The sequence below is a fragment of the Andrographis paniculata genome, unplaced genomic scaffold (assembly GCF_009805555.1).
Source record: "Andrographis paniculata isolate CXL003 unplaced genomic scaffold, ASM980555v1 Contig36END, whole genome shotgun sequence".
Taxonomy (NCBI): domain Eukaryota; kingdom Viridiplantae; phylum Streptophyta; class Magnoliopsida; order Lamiales; family Acanthaceae; genus Andrographis; species Andrographis paniculata.
This window is the reverse complement of record NW_026137569.1, coordinates 1,705,234-1,723,983: the sequence shown is the minus strand read 5'-3', so window position 1 is coordinate 1,723,983 and position 18,750 is coordinate 1,705,234. Positions and strand designations below refer to the sequence as shown.

The following is an 18,750-nucleotide window of genomic DNA, read 5'->3' as shown; positions in this document are numbered from 1 at the left end:
GAATATCTGCTGCTGCTGCTGCAAGAGCCATTATCATGGCGGACCATAACGGAGAAAGACATCTCCTTGAAGAAGAACAACTTCTTCTTCAAAGACGACGACAACCACAATGGAACTTCACAATGCAACAAAACATCCATCATAATTATGATAATAATAGTTTTTCGACAACCACAGCCACCAATCATGGCGGCGCTTCTTTATCGACACAACCGGAAGCCAACCGATCATTCGACGTCAATAAAGAACTCGCCGATGCATTCGCACGGTGCCTGTGGGTCGACAGCCACCGGAATGGCTCCGGCGCCATCACCGTTCCAGGTAATAGTTTGATAAGCTGCTTAAACGTACTAATATTCTTTATAACGGTAACTTTCATTCGGTTTATTTGAATATTTTTAAAACTTTGAACAGTCTTTGTCAACGGTAACTTTTTCAAAAAAAAAAGAAATTACATCAAATACGAATCTAGAGTTGACAAAAATAAAGACACCAACTTTTTCAACTAAAACAGATAATTGTTTTCTCTGGTGATAATTACTACTATCAGTAAATCAATGATGCAAAATCTCATTGAAGATAACTACTACATTAAGCAAATTGTTTTCATACGCGAATTCTACGTTCATAATGATATGCAAGAGCAGCAAACTTGATGTAGACCAAAATCATGAAAACTATTACCTGGTAGAGATCAGGCATGCTCTAATGAAAATTATGGTGCAGGAAGTTCAAGAGGACAGGATAGGATCAACACCCCCTTCTATGGTCGCCTACCTACGATCTCTAATCATTTTAATCAATCTTTACGCGAGGATACGGTGGTCATGCGTCCAAATAACAACCCTTGTTCGTTAACTAGAATTAACCAAGTACTCGACAGACTAAAAGATTATTGGTCATGGGAACATTATATCGAATTAAGCCCCCACTTCCACAAAATTGTGGAAGGGAGGGATCGTCAAAAGAAAGATAAACTGATTTTCTTCTTTGTGGGATATTACCATAATTTGATGATGGAGAAGTCCCCGGATCCTCTGTTTCCAAAGATCCTCGATGCGTGCAACAATGTCCAGCTACTTGTAGTTGTCAATGACATCTTGTTGGATGAAAGGTTCTTCACTTCAGCAATGTCCAACCATTGGTGTGTAGTCTTTAACATTCTTAAACTTTGTCCCCTTCTTTGGTTACCCTTTCCTTGCATTCTTTTAGTAGCTACAGCTAAATCTAACAGATGAATGGATGAGTTAATTTTACAGCAAGCAAGGATTTGAAAGCCTCATCCGCAGGATAAAAAAGACGCAGCATGCATACAGGATGACAATGTCTTTATCGGATAGATTCTGGGATCTAGTTACTCATCCCAACTCCCTGCGTGTAGTTGAACTCTGCCTGATTCGTCTCGGCACTGGGCCTAATGAGGTACTTTCTATGGCTACTATATGTTTCAACTATTGCAATTTCATAACTAATGCACATGGATTCATATGGTTTGGTCTCAGATTCTCTATGAAAAAGCAATAGACTGTTGCCTTGAGTTGGCTGTTCGTAAAACTGGATATACAATCATACTTCAAAGCATGGCTTCAATCAGTGGACATCAAAGATCGAGGCTTCTCACTTGTCTTGCACAAGCATCAGCTTATCTATCTCGAGATCCCTACGGGTGCAACTTTACATACAAATATATTGCTTTTTCCTTCCTATGTCAAACTCATAATACTGAAACTAATGGCCTTTTCACTACAGGAACTATGTTGTGCAGAAGGTTCTGGATCTTAAAGATGATGCGGCTACGAATTCAGTACTGAACTGCCTTCAGGGTCAGTTTGTGCATCTAGCACAGCTGAAAGAAGCCAGCAATGTTGTTGAGAAATGCATTGAAGCTTCCACAACTGGAATGATCAATGTAGTCTCGGAGATACTACAGGATTCTAAGACACCTATCCTACTTGCTATGCATCAATATGGAAACTATGTCATCCAGAAGGCATTGAAGAATAACACTCGGGTAATTAAAATTCTGTTGTCTACTCAATACTCATGCCTAATGGAAAAGCATCAGAATTAAATTTACTGCAGTTTTTTAAGGTGATCACACTTATGACATTGACTGGACTGTTTCTTTCTCTCTTCCTGCAGGAACAAGAGAACTGTGAGCAACTGTGCGATCATCTTGTTAAACATCTCTGGCCCTATCAAAAGGAAATGGAAAAAGACCGATGTGGAATTTCTGTGTTGCGTTGTATCAAGAAATTCAAACGGCAATATACTCGGGAAACCAATCAACAACGGTTCCAATGGAGCTTCCCTAATCCCTAGTTTCTAATTTGTTTGCTTTGATTATTATGCTCCTAGATGTTACTGTATATAGTTTATCTACATATATTGCTACCGTATGTATTTTGTGTATCTTTGTGATTTTGATAATATTCTTATTTAGTAGATATGCAATATGCTAGCCTTAATTACGATATTGCTGGTCTTATTTAACACTAGATGTTCCTTAGTTTTGGGTTAAGTTCTTTAGCTGTAAAGGAAGCAGTTCTTACTGACGGAACTAAGCGTAATCGCATGGAAACTCAGATTCACACAGTGCAGAGACAATGGCAGCACCAAAAGAAAAAACAAATTGACCTTATAATAACAATACCTCACACGGAAGCCCTTGCTTCCGATGCAGGACCAGTGTTATATTTATTTCAGTTATAAGCACACATATTCAAAACAACAATGCATCTGTCATACTAACGTATAAAATCCTGGAATGTAAATCACCATTTCTGTAAAAAAAAATAAAAATACCTCAATCCTCAAATAATCGCCATCTGAGCCGGCAACGTATGCAGTCCTCCATCACGATCATAAAAAACCGTCGAAAATCTAACTTCTCAGCTTCTCTAGCATCTTCATTCAATTCTAATATTGTTACATTTCTGCAAACAAGCGAAGAGGAGAGCGAAGTTAACAAAACACTCTTGGATAGTTGGATTTGTGCAATGGCTGTGAAGTTGGAAACGATTATGGAGTGTGTTCTGTAAAATGAGAATTTCATGAGTGCAGAAAGTAGATTATTAGCAAAACGATGGATCAAAAGGAAATAAAATATTTATACTGTGGAAATTTCAGAATTGCCCCAATAAAATCAGTGACTAATGCATACCATACGTACAGAAAATTGCTATATTCGCACACTGCACACGCTCGGATGACAAATTTTGAATATGCCCAATTTTGGAATGTGAAAAATCGATCCACACGCTGACCGGATTACACACACGTATAAGCAAACATAATATGAATATCGCTAGAGATTTTTGGAATTTTTGAAATTTAGAAAAATAAAATATTTAATATTTAATTTTATGTTTTACGAAAGAAAAAAATTTATTTGATGAAATACTTTTAAAATTAAATAGTATCACATAAATAAAAGTATGTTGGATAAGCAAACTCGTAACATTAGTGAAAATAAATATACATGTATATAAATATCAATGGCTTAAGACGATTTCTCTTAAAAAAGACTGAATTTTGAAGAGCAGAGGAAAAGGGTTGAGTAGCGTTCGTCCTCGTTCAGCCTCTGCTTTCAGTCTCCGCCGCCTCAGATCTTGATTTCAATCCATATTTATTCTGGGCATCGATTATTTGGTGCTGATTTTCGTGTTGTGTTGATATATCTCTTTATTGATGCGAATGAAAGTTTTTAGGCTTTGTTTTTCTTTCTTCCGCAGGCGGCTACTGATTAATGCTGTTTGGTTTCGATCTTGAAGATCCGATGATCTACTGATGAACATAAAATAAAACCAACAGAAATTTTGTTTTAAAATAAAAAACTGGCCATTAATCATCTCCAGGTTATTTCAGTTGTGTTTTGTTTCTTCAAGGTATGCATTTCGTCTCTTCAATCGACATTCCAATATTTGTGATGATTGGATTTTGTTTTAGAGCTCAGATTGGTTGTTTTCGATCGAGTTAGGTTTGTAATGTTGAGAATTATCGATTAGTTTGGTGGTTTAACTTGAATTGCTATTGGATTTGGATCCATTTTCTGGTTTCAGTCATTGGTATTTGCTGTGTTTATGAAACTATGGCTTATCTAATGAATTGGTGTTATTGATTGGAGTAGAATAATCTGTTTGATTGGCAATTCAGGATTGAGCAAAATGGAAATGGAGCCTGTGAAGCTGTTTGTAGGTGGGATTTCTTGGGAGACTAATGAAGAGCGTTTGAGGGAGTATTTCGAAACGTTCGGAGAAGTGGTCGAAACCGTGATCATCAAAGATCGAGCAACTGGCTGCGCTCGAGGCTTCGGCTTTGCTGTTTTCGCAGATGCTTCTGTCGCCGAGAGAGTTGTCAAAGAAAGGCATGTCATAGACGGCAAAGTTGTAAGTTTAGCTTCTTCATACCAAATTGTCTGTTTAATGCAATACACTCGTTGAATGTTGTATGTTTAGGCTGCAATGTAATGTAGCTAACACAATTCGAAAATTTTGTGTTGAACTCAGCATCTTCAATGTATGATGTTAAAGGTTTGGTTACTTGTCGAAATGTTTGAATCATCAGGTGGAAGCAAAGAAGGCGATTCCTCGGGACAATCATTTGAGCTTTAACAAGAACATCGACAGCTCTGAAGGGACACCTTCCCCTCCTCGAAGGAAAAAAGTTTTCGTAGGAGGGTTGCCGTCCTCCATCACAGAGAATGACTTCAAGAGATACTTTGAGCAGTTCGGGACGATTACAGACATTGTGGTTATGTACGACCACAACACACAAAGGCCACGAGGTTTCGGTTTCATCACGTATGATTCAGGGGAAGCGGTGGATAGAGTTCTCTTACAGCCCTTCCACGAGCTCCACGGAAAAAGGGTTGAAGTTAAGCGTGCTGTGCCGAAAGAATTGTCTCCCGGGCCAATGCGCAATAGTCCGTCAGGCAGCCATGGTCTGAACAGAACAAGCAGTTTCCTTAGCCCTTATAACCACCTAGGATATAATTCGAGCCCGTATGGGATGAGGATGACTAGTCGATTCAGTCCTGCAAATGCGGGTCGAAGTGGATATCCTCGTGCTACAGGCATGAGTTTGGACTCTGCATTCGGTTTGAGCTACGGGCATGGGATGAGTTCTTATTACAATGGAAATGCAGGTCGATTCGATAGCCCCAACGAGTACGAAGTTACCGCTGATCGATTCAGGACATTATTTGACTCGACAAATCAAAGGTTGTGGGCCGGCGGGAATCTTAACTACATTCCCGATTCAATTGCTTCTAATGGCTTTCTTGGCTCTAGGGCTGCAACGACCGGAAATCTTGGCCGTGCGGGGGAGATTCGGGGCTTCAATCCTGTTTCAGCTCGGGTTGGCGAAAACTTCGGTTATGGCCACCGGGAAAGTATTTTTGGCGGCGAGATGGATCATAGTATCTTACAGCAACCACACTACAATGCTTCTGATGGAGGTTTCGGGAACATGTTAGAAGATAAATCCTTTTACAGCAACCACACGTGGGGCGCATCCTATCCGAAGATCGATAGTTCAGCTGCATTTGGTTATCGCCATGATGCTCCCTCGTCACGTGTAAGAACTCCGAACAACGGTGTCAGCATTGGCTATAGAGGTAACGATTATGAACATCGGCGACAGCTGTGAATCGAGCGAGATCCACGCTTGATGGTGAATGAGACTTTTATCGATTTCTCGTGTAATTTTGATGCAGGTATTGCGGCGTAATGCTGTCGCTGCTGCATCGATGTCTCTATCCCGATCGGGAAATGCATAATCGGAGGCTAGTTAGGAGCGTTTTCGATGTCGTCCGTGTGGAACATCCTGTGTAAGTTTGAACACAGGATTTGCAAGAACATAACATACATAGAGATGCATATATTGGATAGATCTGAAACCAGTTTTCTTGAAATTGTGAGACAGGGAAGCTTAAATTCTCCATTCCTTTTAGTCTGGACGGTTTTTGTTCGTTTTTTCTTGCGGGACAAAGCAAGAAATCTTCTATTATCATCTATGCCATGTTTTCGAGCTATTTCAAATACTTTTGGGGGTGTTTGTTAATTTATATTTATTTTTTTTAACGGCTAGAAAACATGTTTTTGCCAGAGTTTTGGAATAGGTCCCTCATTTATTTTTTTAATATAGTAATATACAGATATACATATTAATTATTTTTTAAACTGTTTTAGACTAATTTATATTAATGTTGTATAATTTTGTATTGTATAAAATGTTATTCTTTGTAAAATAAATAATATGCATATGATTATATTTTATTAGGATCGAATTGTAAAACTATTACAATATTTATTATTTTTTAAAAAAATATTTGATTTCAAATTAGCAATCACCATCATAAAAGTAATGATCTCAAACATCTCTAAAACAGTTAATCTTTTTTAAAAAAATAAATATATTTCAATTTTTTTTTTTTTTTTTTCTTTTTATGATGTAGAAATTCACTACACTAGGCCAACTTATACTCTTGCATTATTTAATTCACATGGCCTAAGAAAATAGTGTTATGTATTTTAATTTTGTGATTGTCTAAAAATACATCTAAGAAATATTATAATGGGACTTAATTTGTATTTCAACCGTGCGAGTATGATATTATTCACTTTGAGTTGAATCAGTATAAATTTATTTTTAAATTTCTTCAACGAATGTTAGATTAATAAAATTAGACATGAGGTTTATAAAAATTGGATTTTTTTTATTATTATTATTATTTTTCAATGTGGAACTTAGTTACCAAAAAGTTAATAAACATTGTAATTTTACAGATAATGATATTTAGAAATAAATTACTTTTTTAACTACTGTAATATGATTTTTGTTGATGACATTTAAATGAAGTTAAATTTATTTTTTTTTAAGTGCTGTTTAAATGAAATTAAATCTTATTTATAGAACTAAAAACTTTTATAAGTTTTGGGTACGCACCCAAAATACAAATATGGGATATATATATATATATATTCCAATTCCAATTACATATTACTGTCACAAAACAAAATTTTGAAAATTTATATACCAAAAAAAAATTAAAAAGATATATAATTGTTACTTTCCAAATATGACATATGCTCTTTTTATTTTTATTTTTATTTTTAGATAACGAATCATCATGAATGATTGTGATGTTGTTACTTTCCATGAAATTATTACGGAAATTTATTTCGTATTTTTAGCATTATTATGTCATTTTTTATAAATTTTATTTTTTATTTAATCATTTTTAAATTCGAGATATTTTAGAACATATTGTAGACCGCTATAATTTATTATCCTTTTTGTAGTAAATTTATATCTAAGCTAGCTATGCATAAAGTAGGATGTTAAATACTATATTCGATTTGTCGAATTTTCTCAAGTTTCGGTGGATTCGGTTATTTTTAACATTTTGGGAGTGGTTCATAAAGTCGACATATCACTTAGTTTTCGTGCAATTTTACGATCACAAATTTTCAATCAAAATATAGGAATTTTATCATCGTCAAAAGATTGGGGCTAAACAAAAAGAAAGTGAAGTTAAAGCTTCTTCTTCTTTTTCCTTAAAAAGTGAAGATAAAAGTTTGATTTGTAAGATTATTGCAATAAAGATCTATCTATTTTTATCTCTAAATTACACTTTTGAAAACAAATAATTCGAGTAGTCATTGTCACTCTTCAATAATGCCACTTTTCAAAGTCAAAAACTTCGATATTAATTAATTAGTTAATTAATTAATTTAGCCCTTGATGATAAGTGACTTTTTTGTCATATTATTACTTTGATTTAATTTAATTTGTAGTTATTATACAATTTTATTTTTATTTTTTTTATGACGTTGTAACCCGCAGTCGCTACCTGTAAATGCGTATTAAATAAATTCCCGACCGAACCTAATAACCTGCAAACTAAGTCCGACAGACTATTAAATATGAACCTTATTTTTTTACAAATACTTTTATGTTACCATCATATAATATTATTTTTTTATATTTTTTGAATTCTTTTTATTCTGTAGCGAAAATAATTGATGTCACCTAAAAAATAATATGGTGGTATGAGATAAACCCGTGACTAATAATGGGTGTGTTTATCCAATTTTGTAATGTATATATATAGTATATACAAATATATGATTACAAAGATATTTTTTTAAAAAAAAAAAAAAATCAAACTAAAATTACAAAATAAACTAACTCAACATACATAGATAGTAACAATAAATATTTATCTATTATATGTTAAATATATGACAAAATATTACATATATTCAATTGTTTTCCATGTCTCAATTAATTTTCACTATTTGTGTATCTATTTTTCTATATATTTTTTTAATCTCACTTATTTTGTAATTTTATTTTTCTAAAAAAAATTATATACTTGAAATTCATTTTAATCTTTTAAATTTTTATAATTTATTTTTTAATTTATAATTATTTTTATTATACTATAATTCCTTTAATTAAAATATTCTTAGTTATTTACTTAATTATACTCTTCCAAATGTATATATTATAATATATTGTAAAAGAACAAAAGGAATAATCAAAAGTTAGTAAGATTTGTTATAAATATAAAGAATACTCCGTGTTCTCGATAAAATGTCTCATTTATTGTAGATACGAAAATTTACTAAGGTTATAATTAATAAGTAATTAAAAAATATATTAGTAAAAATAATTGTGGTATAATATAAATAATTATAAATTAAAACTAAGACAATTAAATAATTTAATTAAAATTAAAATTATGAATTATAAAATTAAAAATATGATTAAAATGCACAATTATTTTCTAAAAAAAAGACAAATTATATGTGACAAACTGAAATGAAAACAATGAATACTTTAGATGGGATGAACAATATATATAATGTATAAATGATAAAAAAAAAAAAAAAAACAGACATAAATTTGATGTAGAAAAGAATAATCCCTCTGTCCGCGTTATATTTTTATAATTTTTTTATACAAATATTTTTTTATTAGTATTATAAACACTAATAGAAGTATTTTTGTAATATTTTATTAATTTATTTTATATTTTAATATAATAATTAATATTTAAATATTAAAACGCCAAAAATTAAATGGGAGTAGGATGAGAATAGTATTATCTTTTAATATACTTACTCCCCTACTCTTAGTATCTTATTTTGTTATTCAAGTTCATCTATCTTCAATATATCAATTTTTTTAAGAACTATATTTTTTACTTGAATAAAAATATTTTTATATTTCGCTCAATATTACAAAAATATATATATACTATTAACAAAACGAAAGTTTTATAAGTACACAGTACTTTAAATCAGATTGAATCATTTTTGCTTGTCTACTAGTTAGCTTTGAAATATTTTTTTAATGTATAAGATACGAGGAATCGGTAATATAAAAATTAATATTTTGTATTAAATTATTAAATTTTATCTTAAAAATTGTAAATATATATTTTTAGATAGATTGATTTTGACGAAAAATTGTGCACTGTAAAATATAATATCTTAAATTGAATATTTGATGTTTGATTTTTTTTTTTAAGGAATATTTGAAGTTATTTATTATTTTTATTTAGAATTACAATTGAAAATTAGTATAAAAAGAACATAGTGAAAGTATCGTGTAAAAAAAAAAAAAAAATTAATAGTGTGAAGAAATCCAAAATAGAAAATGATTTTAAATTTAATAGAAACAAGCGTAACCCCTTTCCTCTCCTGTTCTATTTATTACAGCTGAACTCACTCTCGTCCTTTCTCCCAAGTTCCAATCTCTCTCTCTCTCTCTCTTACTGTCATCGATGGCCGTCGTCGTCATCATCAAATCTCCCTACTAATCGCGCAGAGGAGAGGAATTCTGGCAGTCAACAGTCTGTCTACGAGGAGATAGAGATTGACTCTTTTGAGAGACGACAAGTCAAGTATAAGGAAGGTTGTTAGTATCATTATTATTGTTATCGTTATTAACTCGTTGGTTCAATTGCCATTAACATTTTCCACACCTCTGTACTGTACTACGCTGTCTGCATATTGTATGCCTGCCTGTTTGCTTTAGGGTTTATCCGATTTTATTTTAAAATCCAATCTGCCGGCACAGAGCTCTATTTTCTCTATTTATAGTATTTGTTATATTAGTTGATTTCTCCATGAGAAATGGATGACGTTTCGGTTACGGATAACGTTTCGGTTTGACTTGTCCTCTCACAGCGCACACACACACACACACACAACTGTTTCGAGGATTTTTCTGCTGTCCGAATTGATATTTTTCCTTTGCGTAGGTTAGGTGGGCATCCTTCATTGGAATGGCGTTCACACTTATACAACACTTTTTGTCATTTATTTTTTTTAACAATACTACGAATTAGTATAGTGCCTTCAAATATGCTATAGTTTGATATGCATCTTCTAATCAACACAGATGAAGATTTCATTACACATTTGGAGCAAATCTGTTGCATTCTTCAGAGACACCCATGATGATGATGATGATAGTGTATATATATATATACATATTTGACAGGCCGTGTCTGAATATATATGAACTGCCTTGTGATCATCAGGTGAATTAAGAAGAACTCTTGTCTTTGTCCTGTCCCGTGACGATAAAGAAAAAACCAACATGGAAGGAGGTGTCATGAAGCCAGATAAAACAGAGTTCACTGAATGTTTCCGGACAAGCTGGAAAACACCTTACATTATGCGCCTCGCCTTCTCCGCCGGCATCGGAGGACTATTATTCGGCTACGACACAGGTAAGAATCACAAATGTCGCAACAACAAAACAAAACAAAACATCATAGCACCAATGCTTCCTTAAAACTAACATATCATCGGCAATGTTTTCCAGGTGTCATTTCCGGCGCGCTGCTCTACATCAGAGACGACTACAAATACGTCGGCAGGCATACCTGGCTGCAGGCACGTAATAACTTCTTCTTGTCTGAAAACTATATAATATGTAATTAACGATTTTAGGTGAGATAGTCATTTAACATACCTTGCTTTCATTACAGGAAACAATTGTCAGCATGGCCATAGCAGGCGCGATCGTAGGCGCAGCATTCGGCGGTTGGCTGAACGATAAGTACGGTCGAAAGAAGTCCATCCTTTTAGCGGATATACTTTTCTTCATCGGGGCAGTTGTCATGGCTGCAGCTCAAGGTCCCTGGATGATCATTCTCGGGCGAATCTTTGTCGGGTTCGGAGTTGGGATGGCGTCCATGACGGCGCCGCTTTACATATCGGAAGCATCTCCTGCGAGAATCCGAGGAGCATTGGTCAGCACCAATGGTCTGCTCATCACAGGAGGACAATTCTTGGCCTATCTCATAAACCTGGCATTCACTAAGGTAAAAGTTACTTTCTAACCTTAAATTCCATGATTATGTCCTAACATTACATGACACGTTTCAAGGCACCTGGAACGTGGCGCTGGATGCTCGGGGTGGCTGGAGTTCCGGCAGTTGTTCAATTCATTTTAATGCTGTCGCTCCCAGAGTCGCCTAGATGGCTTTACAGGCAGGTAATGAATTGATCCTGTTCACAATCGATTAAATTTTAGTTATTTCAGTTAGTCCTATCTAACTTCATGAACCTAACAGGACAAGGTAAAAGAAGCAAGGGTCATCTTGGAGAAAATTTACCCGGCGAATGAAGTTGAAGACGAACTCAAGGCTTTACATTCCTCAGTCGAGGCAGAAAAGGCCGAGGAAGGCTCCATCGGAGACAGCATTCTTGCAAAGCTGAAAAACGCCTGGGGAAACAATGTTGTCCGTAGAGGCCTCTATGCGGGCATCACGGTTCAAGTTGCTCAGCAATTTGTTGGGATAAACACTGTTATGTATTACAGCCCGACAATTGTTCAGCTAGCGGGATTTGCTTCGAACAAGACTGCTCTGGCGCTGTCCCTCATTACATCCGGCCTGAATGCCTTGGGCTCGATTGGCAGCATGGCATTTGTGGACAGATATGGGAGGAGAAGACTGATGATCATATCCATGTTTGGAATCATTGCCTGCCTTGTTGCATTGTCTGTATTGTTTTATGAAGCTGCCAGCCACGCCCCAAAAATCGGAAGCGCCGAATCTCTCCACTTTGGACGGAACGCCACCTGCTCAAGTTTCTTGCAGGTCTCGCAACCTCAGCCGCCACAGTGGAACTGCATGACATGTCTGAAGGCATCCTCCGACTGTGCATTCTGTGCCAATGGAGACAGCAAGGTAATGTAATTAGAATTCAATTTCTTGTTTCATATCAAGTGCATTGATAGATATCCTGATCATCCTAACTCACCTGTCGGATTTCTTTTCATCGATGATTAGTATCATCCTGGTGCATGTTTAGCTGCAACTGATGCAGTAAAAGAAATGTGTGGAGACGAACATCGTACCTGGTACACTAAGGGATGTCCAAGCAAGTTTGGGATCTTTGCAGTTCTACTCCTGGGAATGTACATCATATCCTACTCGCCGGGGATGGGAACAGTGCCTTGGATCGTTAACTCGGAAATATATCCATTAAGATTCAGAGGGCTTGGGGGAGGGATAGCAGCAGTTTCCAATTGGGTGTCCAACCTGGTAGTGAGTGAGACATTCTTGACTCTGACAGAGGCTCTCGGCTCCGCCGGGACATTCCTCTTGTTTGCTGGATTTTCAGCCATTGGACTTGTAGCAATATACTTCCTTGTACCTGAGACTAAAGGCTTACAGTTTGAGGAGGTGGAGAAGATGCTGGAAAGGGGATACAAACCTGGTTTATGTTGCTCTTCCAAAGAGGTAGATGATGATACTAAGTAAGCTATTTGTTTGTCTATCAGGGGTTTTAACAAATTGGGCATGAATTTAAAGCCTTTGTAAGATTAGCTATGACTATGGTTGTGCAACTAGCTTCAACACCAAACCAAAATAGGTTTTTATCCTCATCCTACATATGCTTTATGATCTACTTTCTTGAGGGTGCTTAAAAGTCTGGTTTCCTAAAGAGCTAAATAGATTGTTCTATGTCAGATACTGTGCTTTCTTTGAATAAAATCTTAAGTGTGAATTTTAACGTATCATATAAATTGTGAGAGTGGCATCATCAACATTGTTCTTTCCCCTATGTCAATTTCCCTTAATAAAAGCCCCCATAATTCCAGCAGATGTAAATTAAGACACAAATAGAAACAAGGAACTTGGGGGAAAAGTACCATTGAGGAGTAGGAAAACTGAGCATCCAAGAAGTAGGACAAGAACATACCTGTCCTGCCAGCTAATACAACAATAACAAGACAAAAGTAGCAGATTAAAGTTAAAAAACAAAGGAAAAGAAAAGAAAGATTCATTTTATTACCAAACCATGTAATCTGTTGTGGGTTGGATGGTTGGGTGGTGACTGGTGAGGGCTGCCTGGCTCTATCATGGTGCATTTGTACACTGCATGTTGGTGGGGCCCACCATCCCCAATTGTAAGTGGATCCACTTTACAACAAAACCTCAGTGGTCAATCGTCCCTACAATGGCTTTTGTTTTTCCATAGATTATCCCCTTTTGTCCAGATGCTTTTTCCTCAGGCAGTTAACCAACCACCATGATTAAAATTAATAGGAGGGGCATTAAGGCAGACTGTTCATAATGCATGGTAGTAATACATCAGGAATCAAGCCTAAGCTTTATAAATTACTATGATAAAATAAACAAGTCAATAGTGTCAGGAATCTGAGATGACCTATTCAGGTGAAAGCTGTTTATCATTTCTTGACAGATCTTGGCAATGCCAAGTTAGCCAGCTAATGAACCTTGCCACCTTCAAGGTATCTATCTAAAACAAATATTGTATGAAATAGAATATGAGATCATATTATAACACAAAAGAGAACACTACACTATATTGTTACAAATTACAAACCAAGCTCCAACCAAAACCATACTGCAGACTAACAATATACAGGTCTCAAAACAGAATTAGCAAAACCTTATTTGGGAATCCCCAACAAAACTATGGATGATGACCCAAATCCTCAATAAACCAGGAAACATAACAAAGGGTTAAAGAACAATGCCCGGAGAAGAGAGTCGGCAGTCAGCAAAAAGTGAGGAGTAGAACCACCCAACAAAATTCCGGTCAAGCAAATTACAAATGCAAACAAGGCCAGCTGCTTTTCCCAACTAGCCACTTTTGTTTTTCCAACCTTAAATATCTGGAATTTACTTAATCACTCTATACAAGTACAAGAGAAGATACTTGTTATATACAGCCAGCACAAGCCATTACAAAACAAAAATGCAAAAAATATAATAATAAACCACGCCTAAGATACCTTCCCCATTAAGGACTTGAAGAAGAAGCCTCCTGCCTTGGTTCCCTCAAGTAACCAAGAAGTGTTTCAGCCTGACAAAAGTGAAAACATATCCTTCAGTAAAACAGGCGTGAAGAATATTGCAGCTTTTGTCTCTAAGACATTATCAGGGTAAGGTGAACTATCACAACGTCTGAAAGCAACACTGCAGCTGTTATCATACTCTGAAGGAAGATATGGAGATAACTTGGAGTGCAACTAGCTCAATTATGGATAAAAAAACAAACAAGACACCAACACAACCATCAATCAAGATCAGACAAGCAATAATGGAGTAATAAACTAGTTGCCCTCACTTTTGCAGACTCAAGTTATAATTAACATAATTCAACAAGCTCGTGCAACTTGCAGATTTTAGACATAACCCATGCCCCAAATTTGACCATAGATCTCAAAAGATCAATTAATCAAATCCCTAGATTGGGTGGTTGAAGGAACAAAGATCAAAGATCGGAATTAAAATAGAAACAACTATGATACCTATGAAACTCAGGACATCACAGAAAAATGAGGGTAAGACATGGAATGAGTTGTTCACACATTTTTTGCTTGTTCAGAAACCCTAAAAAGTTCTCAGTCAGTAGCAATGGCAAATAAGTTTCTCGTGATATTCAAACTCTTCCAAGGCAGAAAACGAAGAAGAAAACTCACAAACGAAGAAGATGTCGTGAATTTGATCAAAAAAACCAACCTTATGCTTAGCTTTGGCAGTCCCCGTCTGTGACAACGCGACCAATGGTGGAATGCCTCCTTCCCTGACAAGCAAACCCCTGTTCCTAATGTTTTCCATACACAGCTGCAACAGAGTCAAAACTGCAAACTCCTTGCCCTTGTCACTCCCATCCTCAATCGTCTCCACCAGAGCCGCAATCCCACCTTCCTCAACAATCGCCTCACGCCCCATCTCAATTCCTGCTAAGCTACTCAACACCACTAATGCCTTCTCAGCCAGTCCAGTGCCTTGCTCGCCGACAAGCCCCACCAGCGGCCTAACAGCACCTGCGCTCACTGCTCTCTCCTTATTTAGCCTCATCGAACACAACTTGTAAAGTGTTGTGAGCGCATCCTTTTTACCTCTATTAGAACCGTTAATCAACAAAGAGACCAATGGAGGTATTGCACCGGAAGCCCCAATTGAGAGTTTATACTCGTCCACCAAAGCCAGGCTGAGCAACGCACAGGCTGCGTTCTGCTTGGAAGTTTCGGTGCCTGTTTTAAGGACATAGATTAACGATTTGATAGCCCCCCCGTTCGTGATAACGCTTTTGTTGCTTTCATGGAGTGAGAGATTAAGCAAAGCCGTTACTGCGTGCTCCTGTGTCATAGGATCAGTGCAACGAAGAAGCGGAATCAGAGCGGGTACTGCACCGGATTCTCCGATCAAAGCCCTATTGTCGGCCCGATTTTTAGCCAATAATCTCAATTTAGCCGCTGCCGACCTTTTCACTGCAACTGATGGCGACTTCAATCCATCCACGCAGAGTTTCACGGTCGGCTGTAGATCCTCGGGAGAGATGCTCTCAATAATTTCTGTAGAAAACGTCTCCCTCTGTAGAAATCCGGAGCAAGGCTCGGGCTCGGGCTCGGAGCTCGGGCCCTTACTTAAACCGGGATCAGGTACGGTTGCGAGACGGTGGAGCTCGCCGGAAATGTCGCTGGAGCACGCCGAGAAATCGCTGAACGCATGGGAGATGTCCAAAACCTCATCGATGTCAGAGGACGGGCTTTTCGAATCACTCGATGATTTAGTGGCGAGTTCACCAAGTCGGAGGTCGATTTCCGAGTCGGTAAGATTTTCCGAAACATTTGCCGATTTCTTGCCAATCGGACTCGACTGGTCGGCGTCGAAGATGCTGGAGCGAATTGTGCGCATAGACCTGCCCATGGCACGGCTTATCTTGGCCGAGGACGGCGGCGGAGTGTAGTAATAGTACGGATGCGGTGGTCCGGCGTAGGGCGCCGTAATGTTAGGGTTGGAGTGCGAGTGAGGACAGGAATCTTGCACAGACACCATAATTGAGCAATTCCACCGCACAATCAACACCAAACCCTCAAAACTCAGCACTCACCGCGATAATTTAAGCTCGATTCGAGCAGATTTGAGAGATTTCCATGGCTGTCGCTGGCGAGAGAAGGAAGGTCCAAAGAGGAACAAAAATGGTGGATTCTGTGGAGAAGACGAGCTATATAATAATAATAATATTATTATTATTTATTTACTTCACTTTTTGGGAGAGAGGAATTTATTCATTACAAGTGGATTTGCTTCATCTATCTGGGGATGCGCTAAACTCACAGCTATAGGATCAAACGCCGAACTCCCACCGTCCGATTTAGTTCCACGAATGATCGCAGCCACTCGTTTGGGGGATCAAACGTCACCGGCTGTCACCGGATCACAGCCCTGATGCCATTAGTCGGCAGTCGGCGGTGGTTAAACGACGCCGTTTGTAGCTATGTGTAAGCTCTAAACAAATACTCTTTTAGTCTGTTGAAGATCTGATGAAAAAGATGCCTTTATATTTTATTTTACAATTATTTATAGAATCATTAATATTTATATTTTATTTGTCTCACAATAATATATTTATTTTATTATTTTAGCTTATTTACTAAAATAATATAAACATCATATTTAATAAAAATATATAATTTTAAAAAATAGATTAATTACTACTATTATTTTTATATCTATGTATACTATTTTTGTAGTTTATTCTATTTTAAATTTAAAATTTACATTAATAATTGTATCAAATTTTAATTCTATTATTATAAAAACTATATTAAAATATTTTTTAAAAAATCAATAATAAAATATTTAAGCACATTAAAAGAAAACAACAACAAAAAAAAGAGAAGTAGATTATATTTTAATACAAATACTATATAGTAGTAGTATATTTACATAAAATGTATAGCATGTTTTCTACGAATTAAATGATACGTGTAAAAAAATACATATGTACCTATTTTCATAAACAAAATAAATTAATATAAAATAGTGTCACCCAATAATGTTGATGTTTTTTTTTTTTTTTCTTTCGTACCTTTTGTCTTTTATAACAAAAAATATGAAAATAGAACATTTCCAAAAATATTTAAATCCTATCTAAATTATTTTTAAATTATTATTGAACAATAATTAAATGCTTATTTCCTAATCCTAGTAAATAAGTTTAGTAACAAAAAAATTGCAAGACATGCTGGAGTGTCATCAGTGTTCAATTCACTCCTATATTCACACGGATTTTAAGAAAATAAAACACGTGCTGAATGCATGGCCGTCGGCGCCTAACACTACCCAATAACGGTCAATTTTGTCAACAAAATAATTGAGTTTTATGTATTTAAACCCCAAAACAATTTAATTCGAGCCACAAACTAATTATTTTCGACAGTGGTGAATTGGTAATGGGAATAATTACTATTCCACATTTGTCCCATAAATTATTGGAATATCGAAAATTTTGTCGCATCATTTTTTTTTTTATTGCTTATAATTTCAGTCATAATTGCCACACGTGTATTGATTCAATTAATTTCATTAAGATAGTGGTTAGTGATTAGTAACCAAATTACGACTCTTCTTTTGTTCAAATGGTTGACTTCGAAGACTCCAGAACTTTTTTTTTTTACTTTTTTTTTATTATTAGCACGTATAGACTAGCATTTAAAATGAGCAAAAAAATATTATTAAATCTATTTATGTATATTCTATACATATATATATTTTTGAGATTAGTGTCTATACACAAACAAGTTTTTTTAAAAGTTTTTTTTTTTTTTATTATTTTACAGTTTTTTTTCATTACTTTATATGTTAGGTGGGATAATTCCAATGAACCCTGACAACATGACACAACAAACTCTAAAATTTGAAAATTTTAAATTTATCTAGAAAATATGCTACAAAAATAAATCCGAAAATCTAATTTCATTTTTTAATATTTTTTTTAAATAAATCTTACTTTTTTTTTAACTTTTATTTTATAGTATATTATTGTTTGAAATAAAAAAGAATTTTAATTATAAAATTAAGTTAAAATCAAATCCGATTTTTGGGTTTTCCGATGACCGGATTGCTATATTTTTCACTTCGAGTTTAGATCAATTCAATTCTTTTAAAAACTCGAAACACCCAAATCCGAATTTAAAAATTTCAGATTAAACAAATTCGAATTTTCAGAACAATTCAATTTTGACAATTCTAATCTTGTAAAAGTACATAATTTTCTCACAGAATATAGCCGGTCAAATCTCAACTCAAATAAGAAACACACTCAATCCTATAGAAGGTATATAAGTCTCTCACACAATATCAAGCTCAACCTCATTTAAATGTCAAATACAAACTTGGCAGCGGCACTGATAAAATAAATTTAAAATAATAAAACATATTGGAGTATATTTATG

At 35.4% G+C, this 18,750-nt stretch overlaps 4 protein-coding genes across 20 annotated transcripts; 3 read left to right on the top strand and 1 right to left on the bottom strand.

Moving 5' to 3' along the window:
• The first annotated feature begins 35 nt into the window (after window positions 1-35).
• Window positions 36-2,286, top strand: LOC127249695 (putative pumilio homolog 8, chloroplastic). Its single transcript, XM_051272628.1, has 5 exons — window positions 36-321; window positions 727-1,144; window positions 1,260-1,490; window positions 1,595-1,666; window positions 1,732-2,286. Exons 1-5 carry the CDS (start codon window positions 36-38, stop codon window positions 2,069-2,071), a joined length of 1,347 nt encoding a protein of 448 aa, XP_051128585.1. The 3' UTR covers window positions 2,072-2,286.
• A 1,214-nt stretch (window positions 2,287-3,500) lies between these two features.
• LOC127249827 (heterogeneous nuclear ribonucleoprotein 1-like) lies at window positions 3,501-6,043 on the top strand. Of its 4 annotated transcripts, XM_051272845.1 has the most exons (5): window positions 3,502-3,651; window positions 3,735-3,887; window positions 4,156-4,388; window positions 4,567-5,617; window positions 5,717-6,043. In XM_051272845.1, the coding sequence occupies exons 3-5, from the start codon at window positions 4,167-4,169 to the stop codon at window positions 5,728-5,730; spliced, it is 1,287 nt and encodes a 428-aa protein (XP_051128802.1). In that variant the 5' UTR covers window positions 3,502-3,651; window positions 3,735-3,887; window positions 4,156-4,166; the 3' UTR covers window positions 5,731-6,043. The 4 variants fall into 4 exon arrangements, with proteins under 4 accessions (XP_051128799.1, XP_051128800.1, XP_051128802.1 ...); XM_051272842.1 differs by having other exon boundaries at window positions 3,501-3,651; window positions 4,567-6,043; XM_051272843.1 differs by having other exon boundaries at window positions 3,501-3,651; window positions 3,735-4,388; window positions 4,567-6,043.
• A 4,345-nt stretch (window positions 6,044-10,388) lies between these two features.
• On the bottom strand, window positions 10,389-16,813 carry LOC127250028 (U-box domain-containing protein 4-like). 14 transcript variants are annotated; one of them, XR_007838519.1, is made up of 10 exons: window positions 15,026-16,809; window positions 14,296-14,366; window positions 13,704-13,796; window positions 13,329-13,600; window positions 13,186-13,247; window positions 12,291-12,692; window positions 11,642-12,195; window positions 11,367-11,534; window positions 10,996-11,252; window positions 10,389-10,910 (listed from the first exon to the last, which is right to left on the bottom strand). XR_007838519.1 is itself a non-coding variant. In XM_051273178.1 (3 exons), exons 1-2 carry the CDS (start codon window positions 16,346-16,348, stop codon window positions 14,304-14,306), a joined length of 1,386 nt encoding a protein of 461 aa, XP_051129135.1. In that variant the 5' UTR covers window positions 16,349-16,809; the 3' UTR covers window positions 13,537-13,796; window positions 14,296-14,303. The 14 variants fall into 14 exon arrangements, 4 of the variants coding, with proteins under 4 accessions (XP_051129135.1, XP_051129134.1, XP_051129133.1 ...); XR_007838512.1 differs by having other exon boundaries at window positions 10,996-11,342; window positions 11,417-11,534; XR_007838511.1 differs by having other exon boundaries at window positions 10,996-11,332; window positions 11,417-11,534.
• Window positions 10,612-13,002, top strand: LOC127250027 (inositol transporter 4-like). The gene is made up of 6 exons (XM_051273174.1): window positions 10,612-10,750; window positions 10,846-10,916; window positions 11,012-11,347; window positions 11,413-11,520; window positions 11,600-12,217; window positions 12,320-13,002. Exons 1-6 carry the CDS (start codon window positions 10,618-10,620, stop codon window positions 12,791-12,793), a joined length of 1,740 nt encoding a protein of 579 aa, XP_051129131.1. The 5' UTR covers window positions 10,612-10,617; the 3' UTR covers window positions 12,794-13,002.
• Window positions 16,814-18,750: the final 1,937 nt, after the last annotated feature.